The sequence below is a fragment of the Chroicocephalus ridibundus genome, chromosome 8 (genome assembly GCF_963924245.1).
Source record: "Chroicocephalus ridibundus chromosome 8, bChrRid1.1, whole genome shotgun sequence".
NCBI lineage: Eukaryota > Metazoa > Chordata > Aves > Charadriiformes > Laridae > Chroicocephalus > Chroicocephalus ridibundus.
This window is the reverse complement of record NC_086291.1, coordinates 32,115,635-32,139,501: the sequence shown is the minus strand read 5'-3', so window position 1 is coordinate 32,139,501 and position 23,867 is coordinate 32,115,635. Positions and strand designations below refer to the sequence as shown.

General features: G+C 42.2%; 1 protein-coding gene across 3 annotated transcripts in view; it reads left to right on the top strand.

Annotated features, from left to right (window-relative positions):
- Positions 1-23,473, top strand: part of PRRC2C (proline rich coiled-coil 2C) — a 76,533-nt gene extending 53,060 nt beyond the window's left edge. The window contains exons 23-35 of one of the 3 annotated variants that reach the window (XM_063344935.1): positions 1,429-1,518; positions 3,223-3,324; positions 7,428-7,641; positions 8,566-8,769; positions 9,450-9,562; positions 10,161-10,297; positions 11,960-12,194; positions 12,654-12,761; positions 14,355-14,573; positions 16,515-16,618; positions 18,316-18,442; positions 19,416-19,652; positions 21,990-23,473. In XM_063344935.1, the coding sequence (XP_063201005.1) occupies positions 1,429-1,518; positions 3,223-3,324; positions 7,428-7,641; positions 8,566-8,769; positions 9,450-9,562; positions 10,161-10,297; positions 11,960-12,194; positions 12,654-12,761; positions 14,355-14,573; positions 16,515-16,618; positions 18,316-18,442; positions 19,416-19,652; positions 21,990-22,253 (2,154 nt within the window). In that variant the 3' untranslated portion in view covers positions 22,254-23,473. Of the gene's footprint in view, positions 1-1,428; positions 1,519-3,222; positions 3,325-7,427; positions 7,642-8,565; positions 8,770-9,440; positions 9,563-10,160; positions 10,298-11,959; positions 12,195-12,653; positions 12,777-14,354; positions 14,574-15,531; positions 15,607-16,514; positions 16,619-18,315; positions 18,443-19,415; positions 19,653-21,989 lie in introns of all 3 variants that reach the window. The other 2 variants (XM_063344934.1, XM_063344936.1) reach the window with 2 other exon arrangements.
- The last annotated feature ends 394 nt before the right edge of the window (positions 23,474-23,867 follow it).

Sequence of the window (23,867 nt, the reverse complement as noted above, 5' to 3'; positions counted from 1 at the left end):
TCTCTGTTTCCTTTGTAAATACAAAAATAAGTCAATGTGCACATTGTGTCCTCTCTTGCCCCATTATGGTTTAGCTTGTTGTCCTAGTCTTTTACCGAAATGAGCTTATCTGTTTAAGGAAGATTCTTTTGTTATCTGTCAATTAGTATGTTGATGCTTTAATTGTGTTTTTTAGGAGACATTGCCATATGCTCGAGGAGTAAATTCAGCGTGCCCTTTTTTGAAAAGCTTACCATCATACTGGTTGGATGCAATTAAACAAGCATTATGTCGTTTGTGCTTTCAGAATCCTTGTGTTGGCAAGTCCAGGCACTCATCCACAGTCCTGCTGCTAATTTGTCCTTCAGTTCGTTCTTGGTGTTTGGTTCTGTAAAAATGATAAAGCCTTTTTTGGGCTTCAGACATGTAAAACTTTAGAGTTTGCAGTGCTTGCTAGAAAGTGGATCTTGGCTAATTCAGGGTCACTCTGTTTATCTAACAAAGTTTGTGGGTCAGGTTCTGATAACACCTGTTTGCCTGTCCAGAATACTCTCAGTAGATACCAGCAACAAGAACTAAAAAACAGTGCTCAACAGGACTTTACAGAAGTACCGGTGCCTTTTTTTGTTCGTTGTAGGTCATTCTGTAGAGAGCTGGCAGTGTTAGCGGTGAGAAACTTTCATCGGGCAGCTTATACCTGCAACTGCAGCAGTCACTGGTTACAGCTAGGTCCATGAAAGTGAACGTTGTTCATTAAGCACGTTAAGGTCCACTTAACTGTGACAAATAAACTTCAAGGAAAGCCTCTGGGTAGACTGGAAACTTCAGCCCTTTTCTTCCTTTAAATCACTATCTGGTGCAGAAATTGGGAGGTAGACTTCACTATCCAGAGAAACTGAGTCTTGTGACTTTCAGGGACAAGACTTAAAGGAAAGGAAATGGTTTTGCGAATTGCAGCCATCACTATGTGTTCCTTTTAATCTGTAGGGCCTTACTTGTCATAGGTTTGCTCAAGAAATTTTTGTATTTATTTAAAGCTATGGAAAGCTTTCAGCTAACATATTTTACTTTTTAAATAGGCTAAAACTGCCCACAGGTTGCTAAAGCATCTTGGGTGACAAATGATCTTACACCACCACAGTTGAGTGTGTCTAGTGCCCAGGCAGTACATCACTGTATATTCTGGCTTTGTAGACTGTACTTTTGACTTGTCTCCAGATATACGTTGTGAGGTCATGAAGCAAGCTGTAACGTCCCAACAATTCTTCTGACCTCAGTAGCAATTCATCAGCAACAATTGCTGGCTATGTCTTCTGAGAAAAAAATGGTGTGAAATTCTAATCTGTTGCTTGGTGAACTCCTCCTGTAGAAAGTCTGACATCTGTCCAAGAAACGTAAAATCTAATTTAGATAAGGGAGAAATTTTAATGGAATTATTTTTCTTCACAGGAGTCTGTAACAGACTACACTACACCTTCTTCTCATCCTAACACAGTGGCCACTAGCAGTACAAAAATGGAGGAGACTTTGGTGACGAACGTAAGTCTATTGCAGTGATAGTCTTGACTTTGAAGACAAGAAAATATTTTCACACTTCTTTAAAGCATAAAATAGTGCCTTCAGTAAACAAGTCACTAGGGTTTCTTTCATATTAACTAGCTGTGCATTGTCCAGTAATCTTACTCTGAAGGACAGTTGGTTTGATTAGTATCTGTTCTGTAATTCTTCAGGTATTTTCTTGTCTTTTGAACAACCATGATGAACTAAAGAGCACAGAAAGTGGAGATGATGTGTCTAGGGACAATTCTATAGGTATAAGGAGAGAGCATGCTCTCAGCAGCTGTTGGGACTTGTACCAGTAGCAAAGCCCTGTTGGTGAGTTTGAAGAAAGGCTTTTAGAAACAAATCAATTTTGAACAGTAGCCTGAAATCACAGCAACTGCATGTGGAGGGAGCAGTTTAATGGCTTCTGAAAAGCACACAGCAGTTGTTCAGTTGCTCTGAGATGTTTGCAGTCCTCTTAAAGCCAATGATCCTGACTGTGTGAGCATAATGTAGTGATTGTGAGGACCAGCTGGGTTGTGACTTGTAGTGAAGTCAGGGTTATCTTGAGTGTGCTGGGCTGTCAGGTTGGGAACTTGGATCTTGTGATTTTTGTTGTCTGAGTAGCAGAAATAGAACTAGCTCAGGGTTGAGTCACTTGTGGATTGTGGGAGGAAAGAATCCTACAGTAGGATCTCAGGGTTTTTTTTATGAAGATGTCTTGTGAATTCCATCTAAGAAATGCTTTTCAGCTTACTGCAGCATCCTTTAATGCAGTTTTGAAGCAATACTGGTTGAACTTACTCTTCTGTGGATTTTCTGGTGGTGTTGTGGTTTGTGCCTTTGGTGGTTAGTGTGGAAGACTGAATCCTTTTGTGTCAGTGATGTTAGTGTATGCTCCGTGTGGCGTGTTGGAGTTGGATTTGCCACACAGAAAACGAGGGCTCCTGGCCACCAAGGATCTGTGCTATCCCCTGCTTCAAAGCTTCAGTGTCTCTGTCTTTCGGATTAGCCTTACCTCATCCAGTGGAAGTCCATTTAGCTGTGCTCTGAACGGAGAAAGAAATGGTCAGAAGTAACGGGCTGGCCACTGCACTCTTCTGATACAGTTCATTTAAAACTTCTAGGAAATCCATCAGTGTTTTCTTAGGCAAAGATAGCAATAGCATTATGTCAGGTTTATTTCCTCAAGTTTCATCTTTTGGAAGAGAAAATAACTCAATTCAGTTATTGGATGGCAAGTCTGTTTTGGTTTGTTTCACGGTCCTGTAACTTTGGAGGTTTATAGCTTCCTCTTTTCAGAAACTGCATCTCAGAACTCAGGGTCACAAAGCCCCATGTACTGTATTGGTACCAAACGGGCCAAACTTGGCTTGGGAAGAATTTTTGCATATCAGTAAATTGAAATGGTACTTTGAAGTAAATCCCAAAGCAGAAAATTGGTATTTGTTTATGCAGAAGACATGGACACTTTAGAACCTTAGTCTTTAGCCTCTTAAAGAGAGGTGAGAAGCATCTCGGCACCCGCTGAATGGCCTTTCCCCCGCCTACCAAATTTTCACCTTATTTTATCAAAATCTCCCTGCCAAATGCTCAAGCCTTGAAGAAATTGTAGCTCATTTAATAAAGCTTGAGCTTTGCTTTTCTGGGGCTTTTGTAGTAGACTTAGTTAGAATGTGATGTGTGTTGCCTGCCTTTCAGGTGCCCCTGCCCCACACCCTTCCCCTCCCTAGGAGGGAGACTCTACAACAGAGCTCCAGCCTAACTCCAGTTTCTCCCGCTACCGTCGACCTCACCCTCAAGGTATGTACCACATCCCTCTAAGGGTCGTTTTATTGCATGCAGGGGAAAAAGTTAATGGAGAACTTGCTGGTGAACCTTTTTTTTAGAGCCTTCCTTTGTTTCCTCTGCTGAACTGCTTTTGCATATAAACGGATGGCTAAAACACAAGACTCTATCAAAGGATGCATTTAAACTATAAATCTAACCCCGTTTTGCATTAACACTTGGCATCTCAACCAATCTTGGCTCCCACTGCCCTGAAAAAAAAGATCATAGCATTTTAGCGTTGTACCAGAGTGTTCATGACAAACCATCAGAATCTGACTGAGGTCTTTTGAGAGTTTAGCTTAAAGTTGCCTGGTTTGGTATTAAAGGCCGTAAGGAGTTGCTTGGTAAGCCGAGCTTGATTTCTTCTTAGCTGTAAGATTTTGGTGCAGTGATAATGCGGTTTTGAGTTGGATGGCTGAAGTTTCAAATAATGAAATGTAGGTGGTGTGCTGGTGTCTATGAAGGGCAGTTTGATCAGCTAGTCGAACGTGTTTTGTTGTGTTATAAATGTTCTGTTGTTTTCTGCTCTCCAGTGTAGAGCAAGTGTGTAGAATATTTTGAATGGTGTTTCCCCATTTTGTTGGATTTTTTTGGACTGTGTGCCTTGTATAACTCACTAACATAGAGTTGGACTCTAGCTTTGCTGCTGTATCTGTAGAAGTTTTTGGTCTTTTTTGTTTCGTTTTCTGGTGTCCTACATCGGCTTTGTGATTTTGACTGCAGGTGACTGAACCAGTAGAAATACTGTTACCGTTTCTAGTATTAAGGAGGAGTGAAGCTTGAACTTAGTTTCTCTAAATTTTTAAAAGAAGAAATAAAACTAGGGATTGGATGTAGAACTAACACTTTGGAGAAACTTGCTTGTCAGTCCTGGTGAGACCTGTGTCTCACTGGTGTGGTTTGACAGCTGCTTGCTTGTGTTCTCTACAGATGATAGTTATTAATGATCTCTTGTTGAATCTTTGCTATTCTTTTGTTAACACTTTTATTTCCTGGAAAAAAACGTAACATCACTTTAAAACTATAGACCAGCAAAAATGGGGAGAGGGCTGGAGAGGGACAAGTAACTTAACAAAAATCTGGTGTTCGGTTGTAGCCTTGTGTAATAAATTGCCATAATCTGACTTTCTGGCGCCTGAAAGCATTTTTCTGTAATAGCAGTCTCTAATTGTTTAGCAGCCGGATATCTGATTCACATGTAATGCAGGTAGGAATGTTACTACATCATGACGCTGCAAAGAATGTGACACGGCTCAGTTACAGAGCAAACGGTGATGTTTGTGTCATTCATCCTGCAGTTCCTTTTCCTGGTGTCAGTGATTTGATTGCTTTCTCAGTGGTTGATAGATCTTGGAAAGATCCATGTTTTGAGGGTACCTGGAGGAACACTGACCAAAATCTGAATGGAAAGGCATTTGGAAGCAGCTTTGTCTCCAATTTCTCTACTGCAGCCACTGGAGCTCTACCTCCTTTTTGCAAATACTGAAGGCAACAAGCTTGTTTTGAAGCATGCACTGAGGCTGTCACTTTCACAACAGGCCTTCTGACAGAGCAGAGCTGCTCTTTGTCATCGTCTTATATGTAATCCTTGATTCTTTTAAAAGGTACTTTTAGAGCGGCAGAGGGGAAAGCATTTCTTTCCTTCCCTTAAAAGAACAGAATCTCCAGGCTCTGCCTCCATAAAGGAATAACCCTTACGTCTCTTCTTTCCTCCACCCCCTATCACAGAAAGCTGCCTGTGAGGAAGCTCAGCCACAATTGCTCCCACTACGTGGTATCATTCTGCCAGGATGTAGGTGTACGGTGCTCATATGGGAAGGCTTGTTAAGATCTTTTGTTTCCCTGGAGTAACTTTGCTAAAGACACCTTTACTAAGGCAGATATCTTCTTAAGGACTTAGCTGGTAGGGCTATTGGTAGGTACGGAGCTGAGCAAAAGAAAATCCAAAGCAATGTTAGACTGAGCTGCTTGGCTGTCTTTCATGTTCCAAGATTCCATCTAAAATTCCTATGTAGGCATCTGGTCTAGAATCTGACACCTTTTGACTTTCTTTTTCTGATCACTTAAACTTTGGCATACTTAAAGATACGCACATTGGTATTTGTTTCCAGTTAAGTTTTTGGGTAGTATATACTGGACCATTATTGCAGTGTGAAGGCCCCAGTGAGTCAACGGTGAAGAGAAGCCTCAAGCAACCATGATCTCCAACCTGTGCCCTCCTTTTCCCATAATTCAGTGAGCAGTGAAATTAACAGTGCTTTCCCCAGCCTCACTTAATTTAGAGCCGCTTACTCTTTCATATTTGGTCTGTAGGTGGTGCTGCATAGGTGCTCCTGGAGTACCAATCTGTTTTGCATGTTTTTTCTGGCTTAAGAAGTTAGAGTGTGTTAAGGAGCTCTCTAAAAGCAAAGCTGTTGGAAAACTCAGGACTCTGTTATGCCCTTTATTTCAGATTGGTAGGGGTGTGGAATGATCTGGGATCTTGGCAGTGGTTACGTCTGGATGACAGAATGCATTATGTAGACTATTTTGCTATCAGTAGTTTGTCCAGGGCATCATGAAACTCATTGAATGAAGCTTCTACACCTGCTCTATTCAGACATTCAGAAAGGAGCCTCTAGTCTTAGCTGTGCTCCACCTTAAGCAAAATCTTTCCAGCAGATTAATAATAAATTTTGAAGTTTGCTGTGTCTGCAAGAATCAGAACCAGTTTGGAGGAAAACGTTGTGGAGGGGAAACTGAGAAAGATTGCTGGGGAAGATGGTCTTTAAAAGGAAAATAGGTGACTTACCTCCAAACAATTTAATGTATAACAAAGTTCCCCTTCTCCCCTTTCACTCTCTCAAGGAATACAGAACTCCACTTTCTCTGCGGGTGTCTATTGATCACCTGATACCCACTTCTTTGTTTATTGCTTTGCTTTAAATCAGTTCTGAAGCATCTAGACAAATAACTAAGTCGTGTTTGTTCTGTCCAGACTGTGCCTAACTCATGTGAAATAGCATAGGTTGAAAGTATGACTTTCAGAGACTGCAAGTCCCAGTTAGGGGGCTCTGTTGATCCAGGGAGTGAGGTCGGATTTGTTGGTGAATATGTATTTGCCTCTTTATATATATCATTAAAGCCAGCACCTGGCCTTGAGAAGCTTACAGTCTGCCAGCTGAGCAATTTCAGCCTGTGGCATCCAGCTCTGCTAGCAAAGTCTTTGTTTCAACTGAGGACAGCTGAAGGGTGTAGGGAAATCCATGGGCTGCATGTGAGCCTTTAAATTAGTGGGTGTAGTCTGAGCATTAATATTTCCTTTTCTACAGTCCCTTAAAAGCGTATCAGTTCAAAGATTTGGCACTGCGTGTCTAATGTAGCAATAATTACATTGTTATTGAGTGCAGTAAAACAATAGTTCTTTCCACTTTGGGTGGAAGAGAATTGTGTATACAATATTTAAAATAAAGTTTCATCTTCTTTGCTGTGCAAGACTTAAACTGATAATTATTATAGAAATAGAGGAGCATGAAGCATTTCTAGCATTAATGTAAAGCAGTGTGCAGAAGCTGTGTCGGCTCGTGATTGCACAAGTTGAATGCACTTGCTTTGGAAATCTAAACTTGACTACTCATGTTTACTGAAGTGTGCACTAGGTATTTTGGGTGGTCACTCAAAGTAGATGATTTACCAAGAAAGCAAGGGGCTGTTTCATTTAAATGGCCCAAATAACTTGTAAGTAAAGGACTTCATGGAAATATTTAGGGGGGTTTTTTACCTTTCTTTTGCTCACCATGTCTTTTGCTCTTCATGTCAAACAAAACCAAGCCAAATTAGCGTGAGTGAATTCTCTTTTGAGCATTGAATGTTAAGATGATGAACTGTGCACGTATGCAGTTGGAACAGATAAGACGCTCCAACTTAAGGCTGTATGCTTTTTGCATGAACAGAGTTGCACGATTATGGTGACTTTTAAAAAAGAGGCTCGCATGAAGCCTGAATTGCCTTTTGAACTAAAAAGAACTGTTAAAAGAGGAAAACTGACTAGTGGAAACTTCCTAATAGATGAGGAAATTTTGTTTTCTTTTAAATAGATGGAGTCTGCACGCAAAGCATGGGAGAATTCCCCAAACATGGGGGAGAAGAGTTCACCAGTGACCTCAGCAGCATCTCCCATTGCTGGTGGCAGCGGCAGTAGCAGCAGCAGCAGCAACACTGGGCCAAGCAGTGGTACTTACAGCTCTTTCTCTAGTGCTTCAATGCCTCCTATTCCTGTGGCCTCAGTTACACCGACAACTTCGCTATCAGGTACGATATGTCAAGATTGTAGTAACCTGTTGTATCGTTCCTTGGTTATGTTTTTTAAGAGATTAGATTCCCTTTGGAGTTATGTTTAATACAAAGCTAACAGAAGTCTTATGCTAGTATGAAATGTCAGGTCTAAACAGCAGCTTCCCAAACACCTTCGAATTAACAAGGAGATACTTCGCCTGTTTCACTTCAGTCAGTTGAAAGAATATTAAGATGACATCTCTCTGCCTACGCTACTTATATGGACTTGAAAGAGTTGAACTTCTGTTGGCTGCCTTAGTGGTTTCATTTTGTTCAGCTCAATGAAGGCAAGCAAGTAGATTTTGGAGCAGATAGTAGTTCTGATATCCAGCTAGTGCAGTCTTAACTTTTATATGTGCTCTTGCTTTTGGAGTCAAAGCTTCAAGAGCTCAAACCAAGACCCCCCTCACACTAGGCAGAGCAAATGTCCAGCTGCTCTTCAGAAACAGTGCTGGTTTCCACCTTGGTTACTTGCAGCAAATAAACAGTGCTATATCTGATTAAATCTTCACACCTTGGAATATCAGAATATATGCCCAAATCTCAGCTGAAGTGCTTGAAAAAGACCTTTCTTTGGAACCCACCTCTCAACCATGAGAGGCACAACCACTGTGCATTGCTGTATTTTGTTACATAACTAAGATGTCTGCTTCAGTATTTTTATACACTCCTGTACTTGAGAAAGGAGATGTATTATGTTTGCAGTACTTCCTATAGTGAAATTAACAGAATTGTCTTCCCTGTCCATCTTACCTTGATGGAAACAGCTGCATTAGGTTTCAGTGTTCTTAACCAGCTGTAGCTGTGCTTGCATAGCTGTCCCAAAACATTGACCGCTGAAAGATGAGGCTTTGAAATATCTTTAGCTGTTTCACGATGTATGACTTGCCTCTGTCCTAGGAGCTGGAACATACACAACCTCTTCACTGAGTACGAAGACTGCAAGCACCTCAGACCCTCCTAACATATGTAAAGTGAAACCACAGCAGTTGCAGACGAGCAGCCTGGCTTCTGCCAGTCACTTTTCCCAGATGAGCTGCATGCCATCCCTCATTGCCCAGCAACAGCAAAGTCCCCAGGTCTATGTGTCTCAGTCTGCAGCAGGTAATAGTGTTTGTGGCTGAGAAGCCATGTGTCTGCTTTTTTAGAAGCTGGAGACTTTAATTCAGTTCTCGTTTTATCTGCAGTAAAGACAGAATGATGGAGAGCATTCTGTAAGCAAATATTCACTAATTGTGTCTTGCTCTAGGTATGCAAGTTTCTATCAGTAAGTATAATTCTGTGTTGTTAGTTTATTGAGGAAAGTAAGTTTGAATCTCTCAATACACCATTTTTCTGTTGCAGAATTGTAAATCACTTTAAATCCAAGAATGACTTAGTCTTGATTTCTTAAAGTGCTACAATAGTTTAGAATCATTGCGTTTTTCTTTAAAGAAAACCCTATGTATAGTTAACCTAAATTGCATGATAGTATAGCATCTTCTTCCCCTTCCTTCACCCAAATGCCTGTTTTGGCCAGAATCTGTTGCTTGTCCCCCAAGAATTTCATGGGACTGAAGATGCATATGCAAAACTGAGAGACTCTGGGGATGAATTGGAAAAGATACCAAAGCTGGTTAGGCACCCGGCTCTTCCGTCCTGTTTCTTCTCCCAGTCTCTCTGGTAGCTGTCACACTGGGAAGTACTGGCAGTGGCTGCATCCCCAACTCTTGATGAAAACCTTTGTAGCAGGGAGATGTTTGGAATCGGGTACTAATTGTATTGCTCTTCCTGAGGTACTGCAGCTCAGATCCCAGCATTTTACATGGATACAAGTCATCTGTTCAATACCCAACATGCACGTTTGGCACCACCTTCTCTGGCCCAACAGCAAGGCTTTCAACCAGGGCTTTCTCAGGTATTTGGGGATTTCTTTTTTTTTTTATCTTTCTTTCTTTCTTTCCCCCCTCCCTGTCCATATTCCCTCTAAAGCTCTACTAGTGAGCTAACAGGGGCAGGGGAGAGTGAGACTAAAGGCTGTGCAAAAATGAGGTCATACCTGCCCTTGCTATTTCATTCTGGTGCATGCAGGTGGTGTTTGATCTCTAGAGTTCCTGAGAATGAAAGCATTTGTCATGAAAGTTGAGAGAATAAGCTTTCACTCACAAATATACTTGATGTAAAAGTATGTATTCACAGGAGGTATTTTTGTAGCCATGTTAGTGCAGGCCTATTCAACTTTTGTAGTACAAAATTGTATGCAGTTTTGTGCAGTTGTTTTGTACGCAAATCTAAATGATTCATTCAGATTCTGCTGGTTATTTGCAGGAAAAGTGTAAAATTCAACTAGACAGTGATTTTCTGAATTGGAGCAATACCAGCTCTGTGTGCAGCCTTGGGAGTTGACGTTCTTTGTTTACTTTTTATAATGTTATGCAAATTCTGGTAGGCATTTAACTGTAGCTTTTCTGTGTTACTCTTGTCCTTGGATATTTAATGGTTTCTTTTTTACGCAGCCTGCTTCAGTTCAGCAGATCCCCATCCCCATCTATGCACCTCTGCAAGGACAGCATCAAGCCCAGCTGAGTTTAGGAGCAGCACCAGCAGTTTCACAAGCCCAAGAGTTGTTCAACTCCTCCTTACAACCTTATAGGTAGGTAGCGTATGCAAATTTCTTGGGGTTTTGAGTGGCGGAATTTATTTTCTAATCAAACCAACACTGGAGTCTTGAAACACTTCGAAATCCTAGTTTGAACCCCATAGGTGCTAGAAACTTAATTTCAGAGGCATAGGGATAGCAGGATATGTTTTAGAACAAATGCTTCCTGTTTACTGCAAAAGACAATGGGAAGACCAGTGTATCTCTCAAATGGCATTGATAGCCAGACAAATTTCCACTGTAAGCCTTTCCAAAGCTTCCTTGCATTCTATTTCAAAACTGATTCACAGTGGTGTAATTCTGACAAATTTTGTTAGTTCCACTTTGACAAAGTCTCTTTGGAAATTTAATTACAGGGTTTTGCATGTGCTGTAGGAAAACCTGCTTGTTGCAATGTAGGAGGCTGAAGCCACAGAAGATTTAATTGACTACATGTGTATCCTGACTTTGTGCTTGGCTGACTTTGTTGGACCAAATATGGCTTGTCCTGCCACAGCTGACGAAAGTTGTTGTGAACAGTTGGCTAGTTGCAGAAGCACAATCAGTCTGGCATGCAGTCCAGATTAAATAAAGGCTTCTGGCTGATCTGGTCATGCACAAACCCAGTATTAATGGAGTTTTGGGTTGTGCTATTTTATTGTAAGAGTATGAATACTTTTCCCACATCTTTAAAGGTGCAGAGGAGGATAAGCTTTGAGATGTGCAGGTTACTGGTTTAAAAAAAACCAACAAACAAACAACAAAAAAAACCCTGCAACTGTAAGAATGTTTTGCAGTTAAGGAAAGGTACAGAAGAAAGCTAACCTGGGTGTTCTGTCAGGCAAGCACACGACCACTACATTAATGGATTAAGAGGACCAGTGCTATGCTGGTACATACCGACCAAGGGATAAAGTAAAAAGTATTTTTACATCAAAACAATTCTCCTTTGAGCTGAAGAGCTTTGAGAGGGGCATTTTTTTAAAAGCTCAGGTTCTTTAGTCTGAAGGTGGCTATTCAGCAGTCTCTTAATGGAAATGTTTGGATAAATACTCCTGATGGACTATAGCAGCCTGTCTGTGGTGCTGTGCTGTAACTGATTTCGGTCTTTGTTTTTTAAACAAACTGCAACTTCCCCATAGTGGTGACAAGGGAATTGAATATCTAGTTAAAATTAAAGGCTGTGGTGTCTGTATTGCTATTTTGAAGCCAAAACATTAATTTGGAAGCTACAATTGTCAGCATCCAGTGATTTAACCTTGTAAGTGTTGTAAGTTGGACTACGGAGATCTGTGAAGCCAAGAGAACAAAGCAGTTTGCTTCATGACTAAGTGGAACTACTTGCATGTGGTGCTTCCCTGCTGTCCTGCGTTATAGCACAGGAACTAAGAACTGGTAGCTTCTGTATGTTACATTTAAGTTATGCAGAAACTATTTTAGCACACACATCTAAATAGCTACATGTACTTTAAGCTTCTTTTTCCTGTGGCCTTTAGTAGCCTTTATTTTGTTGTGTGCAGAGTAAATAGAAAAATCCACCTTTTTCAAGTGAAAATCTGTTCAATGGAGCTAACCGTTCAGCTCCGTTTAACGAATATAACTTGTGTTTTTAATTTTTGGTGGCTCATTGTTGAGCTCTGCCTGCATTTTTATGTACAATGCTTCAATCTCTTGCAGATCCCAGCAAGCTTTTATGCAAAGTGGTTTGTCTCAGCCATCACCAGTAGTTCTGTCTGGCACAGCCTTACACAACTTCCCAGCAGTACAACACCAGGAGCTTGCTAAGGCACAGTCAAGCCTGGCGTTTCAGCAGACTTCTAATACACAGCCTATTCCTATCTTATACGAACATCAACTTAGTCAAGCTTCAGGACTGGGAGGCTCTCAGCTTATTGATACACACATTCTCCAGGTAGGAGATGCTCCAAAATGCAAAACTTCTGCAATGGTTTCATACAGATAATGCAATAATAAATCAAGCATTGCTCAGCTTGGGGTAAGCCCACCTCTGTGATAATTGCATGATAGTAAGGTGGCAGGAAACTTATGACACTTGGAAGAAAATGTTCTTTAATTTCATAAAGGTACGTTAGCATATTCTGAATTGAGGATTGTTCCCCAAACTACAGAGCTCCTTGCACTTCTGTCTCTTAACTGGAGCTACAGGTTTAATTTCTATTATAGTAGGTGATAAAGGGCTATTCTACTGCTTGCAAATGAGAGCTTTGTCACAGGCTGGAACCTTCAGGTTGTCAGCTTCCTCTGTTGTGGTTTCTACTGTACTGGTTGAAATACAGAATAACATGCCAAGCTGTCTCTGAACCGCTCTTCTAAGACATCTTAATGTAATGGTGTCTTTAACTCTTCCTAGGCCAGAGCTACGCTCACCCAGGCTTCAAATCTGTACTCTGGACAAGTTCAACAGCCTGGCCAGAGCAATTTCTACAACACTGCCCAGTCTCCCAGTGCTCTCCAGCAGGTAAACTATGGCATGGTAAATTTCCTAAATTGTATTCTTCTTAAAAGTGTGTTGTTGTTGGTGTGTTTTGTGGGGTGGGAGTGGAGGTGAGGGCTGAGACAATCTTAAATTCTTCTAAGATGCAACAATTGAAAATCGATAGCAAAGCAGAGCTACTGCAGCAGCGCTGAAAAACTGAACTGCTGAGAATTTGGATGGCCTACAAGTTCATGTTGATCGTTTGTCTCTGGCATCCTTCTCTTAAATAGTTCATTTTCCGGTGAAAGGCAAAGATTTAGTTGGCACAGTGATATTGCTAGTTGATCACAGCATATGCTGCCTTTCCTGGGGGGCGGGTATCAGTTAGTGATGGTGGAGAGAGACAAACTCCAGGTGCTTAGTGCAGCCTAATTGTTAACACCAAATCTCATTGAGATGAAACCTCAGAGCTGCTATGTATGTCAGCAATATCAAATACATAGAAAACATATGAGAAGTCAGCAGATAAATGATTATACAGACAAACAGGACAACCAAGTCAGCAAACAGTAACCTATATTAGGAGGCTTGTAAAATAACTCAAGCTATTTGACAGTTTTTGAATTATTTTGTGAAAGATCTGTTAATTTGCTTTGTGCAAGCATTCCATTGTATTTACAGGTTGCTCTCTAGTGGTTTTAATAATCTGGTTAAATTTTTTAATTGTTATGATGGGCTAGTTTATTATAATAGACTACTTCTTACGCATGAAAAGTTGTCCAGACTGGTGTCTAGAAGAGTCTTAAAAAAATGGATCTCATCTGTTAAAAATATAGCATAAAGTTTTAAGGACCCTTTTAGAAGGGTTAGCGTTCTTAATGTGTTCAAGCTTCGCTGCCTCTGTACTTTTAATCTATGTTATCCTTCAGAGCAGAACCTTAGTAAGTCTTTTCACATCTGGAAAATATATCATTCTTCTAGTCACACTCAAAATACAATTTTGCAAGCTGTGGGTTGATGGTCAGACTAGGAAATGCAGCACCTCCTGCCAGTCAGGTCACTGCTGTGGTTATTTTCACATTTATCACTACCATTCTGTGGTGTTTTCAGCCCACAGCACTCCCTGTTAATCCAAACAAGGGATTGGCCGCAGCTGTTCTGGTGTTCTGGGTCTTTTTTAAGCTTAGAAATGCTGGCTGATGGGACTCCTGGAAAGTGAAATCTAGTTTTTATCCCAAGCAGTGTCCTTATGATGAGTAAAATTATTTGAAGTTAAAAAACATACTAAAAATTTAATTTAAAAAAAAAAACCTAACTAGCTGTTTCATTCTAGTTTTATTTTCTGAGTTGAGTTAAATTTACTTCTTTATACAATGAAGTCAGTTGAATGATGGAGTTAGTAGCTAGCATGCAACTTTGTTTCTGAAGAGCAAAAATGCAAATGGTATTAGAACTGATTATGAAGACAGGCTAAACAATTACATTCAGTTATTTGCTTGCAGCTGTCTGGGTAAATGTATGAACTCATTAAGCCATTTACTTTGAAAGCAGATTAAGTTATAGAGCTAGTAAAGAAAGTAAATAAAGGTCCTTGTGTATATGTTACTGGTGATCTTGTGTTTATTTTTTTTCCAGGTGACGGTACCTTTGCCAGGATCACAAATTTCTCTGCCCAACTTTGGATCCACAGCACAGCCACTTATTGCCCTACCCCAATCTTTGCAACCACCACTACAGCACACACCACCACAAGCGCAGGCTCAAAATCTAAGCAGGCCTGCACAAGTAACCCAGCCTTTCAGAGGATTAATCCCAGCAGGAACTCAACACAGCATGATTGCTGCAACTGGAAAGGTAACAATGTTGGTACATCTACAGTACAAAAATGAATACGAAGCACAGCTGCTTGCTGTTTTTTAGAACCGGCACAGCAACCTGTGTTGACTCTTGCATCTGAAAACCTGCCTTGACCTTAAAAGGTAGGGAGAGGAAGATAGATAAGCCTGTGAAGATTAGTCATGGACTAGTAGGGTATTTCATGTAGAAGCTGTGTAGAAAAGAAGAGCAGCAGGCGAACAACATTACAGTGCCAGGCCTGGTTTCTGATTCTGGTCATGAATGCAGTTGACATTTTGCTCCAGTATGAGACCAGAAACAAGTTGTAAGATTTCACTCACATGCTTCCAAACCACCAAGTGCACCAACCACATCTGCAGTGCCGCCTCCTGCTGTACGTGTCTGTTCGGCAGTATACCTGTTGTACTGTCAAATAGGGAATGCCTGCCGTTCAGAGTAGATCTAATCTTTACTCATACTGCCCTGTCCTCCAGATTGGTGAGCGTCCTGGAGAATTCCAGTCAGGTAGCCAGGCTGAAAAACACTGCAAGAGACAAATTTATGCATCTTTGTGTAGATGACTCCTGAGAAGGGAAGTTATCCCTTGTCCTCACATTTGTGTGGACATTAAAACCTGTTCTGTTCTGTGCTGAAACTTGAATCTAAGAGTGTATGTCAAGGGATCCGATCTTTCCAGTGCAACAAACTGGAGTTTTAGGGACTTGGTGAAATCTGTATCAGCTGCGACCTTAAGCCAGAATTAAAATCTACTAATGTTGCTGGGAGTCTGCTTTTCTGAATAGCGCAGCTGAAGACAACTCTCCTTGAGTGACAGCTCCAGTAAGGAGATAATCCTGAAATAGTGCAAGAAACTTGAATACCTAGGAAGGAATCTCCTTTATCTGGAACTGCTGTGGTAATTGCTAACGAGGGGATGTGTGGAGCTGGCTTCCAATCACAAGGTCTCTTGTCTTAGATGGAATCACAGATTTACAGGCACCGGGGATTTTCGGATAGTGTGCAGCACAGCGCAGTTGCAGCATACTTTCAGGTGAGCAGTGGGTGATAACACTGGACATGAACACAGCTAAGCTTTCTGTCAGGTGCAGCAAGGTCTTTCCTCAGAGCAGGGAGTTACCTAGCTCTGGAGCTGTACTGGAAATCCTTACCGCTTGTGGCCTAGATTTTAGGATGCTTTTGAGTATAAAATGGCCCTGCTGTCCCAATGGCCTTACAACTGTGATTAGAAAAATCTCTCTCAGGAGTTAATTCCGTGTCTTGGACAGTAATGGCAGCTGGAATTACAGATCACCTAGATCAAGTTTTCATCCTGTCACTCACCAAAGAGAATATATGGTGATTTTAGCACCATGCTATTTTCTAGCTTCATATGATCTGGCCACGCATTTTCACCCTTGTAATGTTTATGAGCCCATTTTCCAAGAAGCAGCGTGTTTCTTGCTACAGTTGAGGTTGGAAAATGATTGCTCATTTCAACAAGAAATGAGGAAGACCTACAGTGGGATGATGGCCTTAGGCGACTTTCCTGCCCTGTGTTAAGGGTTCCGTTATGTTCCTGCTGAAGGAAGTCAACTTAGAACAGCCACTCACTTTTAACTGATTTATTGTTGCCGTTATGGTTCATATACGTGAAATGAGTCATGAATCTCCTTTCATTATGCAAGAAGATCAAGTTAGAAATCCAATACCATTGCTGAAAGTGCTGAATTTGTACACAGCGCAGGAAATTTGTACACAGAGGTGCTTATGGTGCTGGGGTTGTCCTAATTATAAGAAACTGTTTCACAATCTGGCTTTCACTTCCTTCACTTGGCACACTCTGGCTTCACTTAAGTGACCTATTTTCATTGAGGAAAATGTGAGGTAAGCTAACAGTTACTTAGTAAATGTAACTTTTCTTTGAGTTAGAACTAACTTGTCAATTGCTGCGTTTTTCAGATATCAGAAATGGACCTGAAGGCCTTTGGAGGCGGCATTGATGTCAAACCTGGAACACCACCAGTTACTGGTAGAAGTACTACTCCAACCTCCAGTCCCTTCCGGTAAATCTCTCTTGAGCTCAAAATTCCTTGAAATCAGAGCTAGAAAATGTACCTAGTAATGCATGAGCAGCCAATTCTGAAAGGTACGAGGTGAGGGGCTACTAATATGAAACACAATGCTTAATCTCAGCTTAAAAGCAGCATTCCTACTGGAATGTCAGGTCAACAGATCTGCTGTAGTTGGCCAGAAGTATCTAGCTCTGAAATGAAACATTAAAAATTTGGGATTTTTTTGATTAAATGAAACTAATCAAGTCACGTAAAATGACCCGGGATTGTACCAGGAAAGCACAGAAGTGGCAGGGTAGATGAGATAAAGAATTGGTGCAAGGTCTATAAGCTGCTCACAAGGGAAATCAGTAAGCTGTTTGCAGGTTTGCTTGGTTAATTGGCAGAATTAACAGAATCTTGCTCACATGCAGATGCACTTCATGGTAAACCTATTGGACTGCTTGTGGGTGAAGTTGTTAGTGGGCTGAAAGAACTTGGAAATGGAACTTTGCTTCAAGATAGTTTTGTTCTTGCAAGCTGCGCTCCTGTGCATAATAATTGGTGGTTTTCACTATTGCAGACTGATGGTGTTCAGGCTTTTCTAGTGAAGTAGAAATGAGAGTTTGACCTCCTGCATGCAGTGCTGAAGTCATGCCACCAATACTTCACCTAAGAAAAAAGTGAAGGGATGAGGAAAAAGAAACATTTGAATTTGCAAGCTAGTCGGCATTTAGGACAATTGACTCGATGTTGTATATCTTAGAGGTTCTACACAAAATGTCTCTTCTCCTAGCAACCAAAACAGGGCTTATCATAGGCTTTTGCTTGTAAGTGTAGAGATACTGGGAAGATCGACAAAAGCGTAATAGATCTCAAGAGTTCAAAGTGAAAACTGAACAGAGACTTCTAAAGCTTACAAAATGATGGGGCGTGTTGAGTTTAGCTGGCTTCCTTTGCCGCTGGTGCCCCACTGCTCATTTTACATTGAGTAAGCGCTATCACCCACACACTCAGCATGAGAACTCTGCACATCGAGCTCCATTTCCTAAAGAAGGCTGTTCATTCTTTTCTCTTTTTCCAAGGGCTCTTTGGTGCCCTTCCCCCACACAGTCTTGCAGGCTTCACTTAATTCATGGTGATTCAACACCTCTTGAAAGTTTTAACGGAGAGGTACATTCTTAACCAAATGAAACGGGGAGACCGTTCTCTGTGAATTCTTGAAATCTGCTCAAGCACACTTTGAAACATTTGACAACAGGGTTAGAGTGGAAGCAGCTGCACATTGCAGCTTCTCCCATGCGTGCTTAATGCCTGTTGTGACAAGCTCTGAACTTGACACGGTAGAGCAAACAGTGTAAAGGGGTAGGACTGAACATAAGGTAGCAGGGATGGGAAGGGGAACACGCTTTTACTATCAGTATTTGCATTAACAATACTTTTGGGAAAGGCCACTTTCATACGGACTTTACCCTGGAATCTTTCCATATCCTAAATATTTCTGATTATCTTTTCTCTTTTGTATTCTTAAGTTAGGAGTTTGTTTGCGTTTGAAACTGATGGTAGATCCAGAAGGATATCTGACACTAGCTTCTCTAAGAGATTATTTTTCCCCATCCAATGCTGAATTTCTAGTTAAGTTGTAACTCAAGGCACAAACATCCTCTGGATGAGGGCAGTGTGATTCTAACTGGTGTTCTTTTCTTTAGGGCCAGTTCTACAAGTCCTAACAATCAGTCCAATAAAATGAACAGCATTGTCTACCAGAAGCAGTTTCAGTCAGCATCTGCTGCTGTGAGGATGACACAGCCGTTTCCTGCACAGTTTGCACCACAGGTAGGTGACTGGTGGCTTCCTACAAACAAATCTCTTTCTCTGTATGACCCTGCTGACTTGGTAACCCGGCTGTGTTTCCTCAGGCTTTATCATGGGGAGGTACAAACTGGAATCCTTAAAATGACATGGCGTGAGAAAACCGATTTCAAGAAAAAAACCCCTCCCTGATCTTGCTAACTAGTAGTGCGGATTTTGTGGTGTGTTTGATTTTGAAGAGTTCTGTGGAGGCTGAGGAATTTAATACAAGTTGTGAATGATATAGAACGGGCAATTGTTCTGCTGGCTTCCCCGTGCAGCTGTAATGCACCTCACCCTGCAAAAACACATCCCTTGGTTGGGGAAGGGGAGAAGCTTTGTGTCTCAGAAGGGTCCCAGTGCGTATTTTAAATGTTTAAAGACAAGGCAGATTTGTAGTTTGTCTGAGATGCGGCTCTGAGGTACTGATGGAGCAGTTCAGGTTGGAAAGGATCTCTGGAGGTCACAGTCCATACAAAGCGGAGCTGATGGCAGAGGGTTTGGTTTGCTTCTGGCGTTCCAGGGAGCACAGCTTATGAAGGTGACTGTAGCCAGGCTGCTAGGGAAGTGTAGCCTCTCTAGAAATGGAAGGTATTTCTTTCTCGTAGCATTTAGAGTGTTTGACTGCAGGACTTGAGATTTGATTTTTGGATTGCCACTAGCCTTTTCAGGGCTGCGTTTCACTAGGGACTCTTCCACTGCCTTGTACAGGCCTCTTCCCTTATTACATGCTGGTTTTAAGTTGTTGGTACTACTTTCAGACGCAGCAGCACTATACGGATGGCTCTTTCTGCAGTTCACGCGTGACCTTTTAACATAAAAGCCTATTTTCTTGACATCAGTGTGACAGCAGAGCAGCAATTTTTTTTTCACCGTTAAGGTAATGCCAACATACAATCTAGTTGGCAATTTTTCTAATTGTGAAATGTCTCTTTTTGTTGTTTTTTCCTCCACTTAGATCCTCTCTCAGCCTAACCCGCTCCCTCCATTGGTAAGAGCCCCATATACTAACACCTTCCCAGCGCCTGTTCAGAGGCTGCCAATAGTACTGCATAGTCAGATGCCGCCTCAGATGACCACAGGCCTTATGAGCCACCCTCACTTACCGCATGTGGCCAGAGGTCTTTGTGGATCAGTACCTGGAGCCAGAGGCAATCAGGCCCAGGCAGCGATGAAGGTTGAACGAGAAAAAAAGGTTAGTATTTGAACAGCAGCGCTGTTAACACCAGGTCAGTCTTGACAGCTTGCACGGCAGGAATGCAGGAAAGATGTTAAGAATGGCGTCTTAACTAAAATGCCTCTGGACCCAAAGCCAGTAGCTGGGTCTTTAACAGCTGAACACAGCCTTTCTCTAAGTCCTTTTTTTTTTTTTTTATAAGGACTCAAGACCGAAAAATCGGTAGGGAGCTTCCTTTCTCAAGTGGTCTTGCAGTCGGTGATTGTAGAGCTGCCACTGCTGTCGAAGGCAATCTGACAGCTAGGTGTCGAGAGCCTGGACTTTTTGAATGAGTCAAGCAGCCTACAAACCTGGCTGTTAGCTGTCATTGCACATCTTCCTCCCCGGCTCTGAGCCACAGTGTGAACCCTCATGTTCCTGCTAGCCTCGCTCCTTGGTGAACCTGGAGATTCATTTCCCAGCGGTTTGAAACGCCTGTGATGGTTCTTTGTGGTAGAATGCGGTAACACGGTACGCTCCCCAGAAGAGATGGCTGCGCTTCAGTAGCAAGCGATGAGAGTCCTCTAACGTGTTAAAGCACTTTGGGACCCTTCAGGATAAGGCAAACTCTTCTTACCAAGGCAGGGACTGCAGTACAGGGCATCTGCGTAGGGACATCGTTCTACGCTGAGCCTGTTCTCTGCAGAATAAGCTGGTTGTACAGATAGGTGGTACTGAGCACCTCCTTCATCTGCCGTCATTCACCATAACCCATGCACTGAGCAAAAGAAAGTGCTTTTCCTTGTGATTTCTGGTTGTAGCAGAATTGTTTACCCCTTAAGTTCTAGATATTTGGTCTGTTTAGTTTTCTACCACTAGCTTATGCTAGCTGTAGACTTACCAGCTGATGCTTAGCGTATTGTCTTCAGTCTGTGTTATGAATTGAATCTAGCCAGTCATAGCAAGTACAAATATGCAGTCCTGGGTTTCAGAATCTCCTTACAAACACTGTTCAGAAGAATGTGAGTGATTCTGTCACGCTTGGTTACTCGTGATCAAGCCATTCAGCCTTCTAGCCTTAACCTCAGGGGATGGCTGAAATCTGTGCAAAAGATTCCAGGTGTCCATCTGGCTCCAGTAAATTGAGACTGTTGTTGCAGTCCTGCACACCACAGTCCATAGCTTTGTTTTCTGTTCTGTTCCTGGTTGAGTTACTTGGAGGAACTACACAGTACTAAAGCCAAGACCTCTTGTTCAGGCATTTGCTGTTTTGTCTCTCTCCCCTGTTGTGTTGTTCCCGTGTACCCACACACAGCCCCCAGCCTCATTTTCTGTAAAAAAAGCATAAAATACTTGGAGAGGTACATGGAGGCTTAGTGTCTGTATTGTAGTTGGGATTCCTTGAGTAAGACAGACCTTTTTAATTTTAAAAAAGGTGTTTGACTGCATTGGGCTTGATGCTGCTGCTTCCAAAAGATTGAACTCTTAATGTGACTCCCGCTTTGACTGAATTTGGACTTGGAAGGCCAAGTGCTCAGTCTGAAGCACCTGGTCTGCCCCAAGCTTCACTGGCGAATTTCAAGTGCAGTGTAAAACTAACTGAAACACACAGGCACAAAGGCTGAATTTCCCTGGTGCAAGACAAGGTTACAGGTAGGATTCAGAGGAGGGATTCGAAGGAAGCCAGGCAGGAGTTTGTGCTTCTTGGAATGAGCCCCTGCTTTGAGTGGGAAGCAGATAAGGCTTCAGCTTACATAGAACACAACCTTGAACTGGGTTCACTTGCATTGCCATTGCAGACTCTGACGTCTGGACAAGAGGGGGGGCAGAAACTGGGTGCTCAGACTACATTCTGCTCCTGTGATACAGCCCTTGCGCTCAAGAAGTCCGGATCATGACGCAGGAGAAACGAGAGCCAGTGTGGCCCTCGGTGCCGACAGTGCTTGCGTAGCTGGGGTAGTGTCGGGTGCAGGCAGCGTGCAGGCACGCAGGCCTTCGGGTCGTGTCTGGCTCTCACTGAGGAGCGAAGCTTCAGTCTGAGCCTTCTGTAGGTGGCGTGTTTGCTCTCTGAGCTCTGCAATAATCGTGGCATAAAAAGATGTTGGGTAATGCTTGAAACTGTCGTCCTTGATCCTGTTTCCCGGGGTGAGGATTAGGAAGAGCAAAGGGAAACCTGGGCATGATGTTAAACTGCTACCGAGGAGCTGAGCACCCAGATGCGGTGACACCTGGGGAGCAACTGGACGGAGACTGCCTTTCTAGGAAAGTCTGGCCCCTGCGGTCAGTCCTTCCTCTTTCGTTTTGGAAATACTTTAGTGAAGTCACTCTTATTCCAATGCCCTCTCTTCAGTGAACATATTTTCTCCCTTTCTTAAGGCAAAGCAGAGAGCAGAGGTACTTCAGTCCACCCAGAGATTCTTTTCTGAGCAGCAGCAGCAGCAGAGCAAACCCATAGGAGGCAAAGCGCAGAAAGTGGAGGAGAACGGGAGCAAACCCGCCGAGGCGATTGCTGACTCTTCGGGAGTCTGCCAGGACAAAACTGAGGAAAAGCCTACCCCTGCGCCTGCCACCGCAACAAAACCTGTTAGAACTGGACCAATCAAACCTCAGGCAATCAAAACCGAAGAAACAAAATCTTAAAGGCTGCGTTTCCGTGGAGGTGGGGGAAGGAGGGGAGGGCGGGTGAGATTTACAGCAGCATGAATTTGTAGCCCGAAGGACAAGACGCAACGGTCTTCTCTCCCTGCGGGGCTCAGCGTAAAGGGACACGGAAGCTATCAGCAGTTAGGGATGCGAACTGCTGCGTATCCAGCTGAGCTTCTAGGCTCTTTGGGCTTCTATCTTCTCTAACAGCATGAAGGCTGCTTTTGGTGTGTGCACGTTCTACGCGTGTGCGCGTGTTGTGGCTTGCACACCTGTATGCTTCTCCAAGTGGGGAAAAAATAAATTGAGAAATAGCAATGCCGGGGAAGAAGGTGGTCGGGGAGGGATGTTCCTAGCTGACAAGACGAATACTCTTATTTTCTTCAGGCTCTGATCTTCAGCTGCTATTTATCTTTTTATAAACCCATGAGTATGAGAACGTGCAGATCTGAAGCTGGTGCTGGGCCAAGTAATGTGTGTTAAGTTTTTAGTGACTTAAGAAGCTTCTATCTTGTAATAAGCCGAGGGATTCGTGTAGCTGGCAAAATTACCTTTGCTGTGTGACACCTAACCTAACGCGGCACAGAGAGTAACGCCGATGATGATGAATTTCCCTCTGAAGGCAGTGCTTTTGCTGGCTGCTGCTTTTTGGGTGACGACATACTGTATTTAGATCACCGTCTGAAAACGCTACTTGGCCACCCGTGTTCTCTGCACCCGCTCCCCCCTCAGCCGTTCACCTCAGGAGTTGAAAGGTTCGTTGCATCAATAGTCGAAATTTGTTCCGTTCACCTCTGTCCCGCTATCTTTATATGATGCCGAGTGATCTTTAAACGGTTTCCAGCTTATGTCTGTATACAGCAACGAGCACTTAGAACCGTGCCACGAGAATAAAAGAAACCTTACTGGATTAAAGAGAGTTTTATCTCAAAAGGTGCATTCTTTATATCAGAGCTGCGTCGCACCACCTCCTTGCCCACAGTGTGCTGGAAAGTAGAATCAAGTCAAATAAATGCCTTTTTAATTGTATCCTCTAGTATTATAGCTGTAGGACAGTACTGTATGATACTTCTGTGAATGTAAGATATCCTGTACCTGCTTATGATATGTAGTAGTGACTGTGCTATACTGGAGCTGTTTTTAATAATGTTATTCTAGAGGTTTTTTTCCAGACAATGATTGAAAAAAGCTAATAAAAAGCACCAGGTACCACATCAGTAGCAGAATTTGCTGGTTTTTTTCTGGGATTTTTTTTTTCTACTTTTTTTTTTTTTTTTGGAAGGAAGAGTGAGTTGAAAGTCTAATGTGTATAATTTTGTTCAAATGACTGCAGAAGCTGGAAAGGCTGTTGCTGCTATTGATGCCTAGTGAATTGCTATTGGTTATCTTTTTATATAAATATATATATAATTTGAATTTTTTGGAAACTTTAGCTGTGATGTCAACTTTGGAAAAAAGTATCCCACTTGTAGTGTGAGTTGGCATTGTACAGAAATTAACAGCCATATTGGTCTAGAAATGTTAAACTTAATTTTTTTTCCATTTGTACAGGGGTAACGCACTGTATTAAATATGTACGGTCTTATTTACATGGGTTTGATTACAAAAACT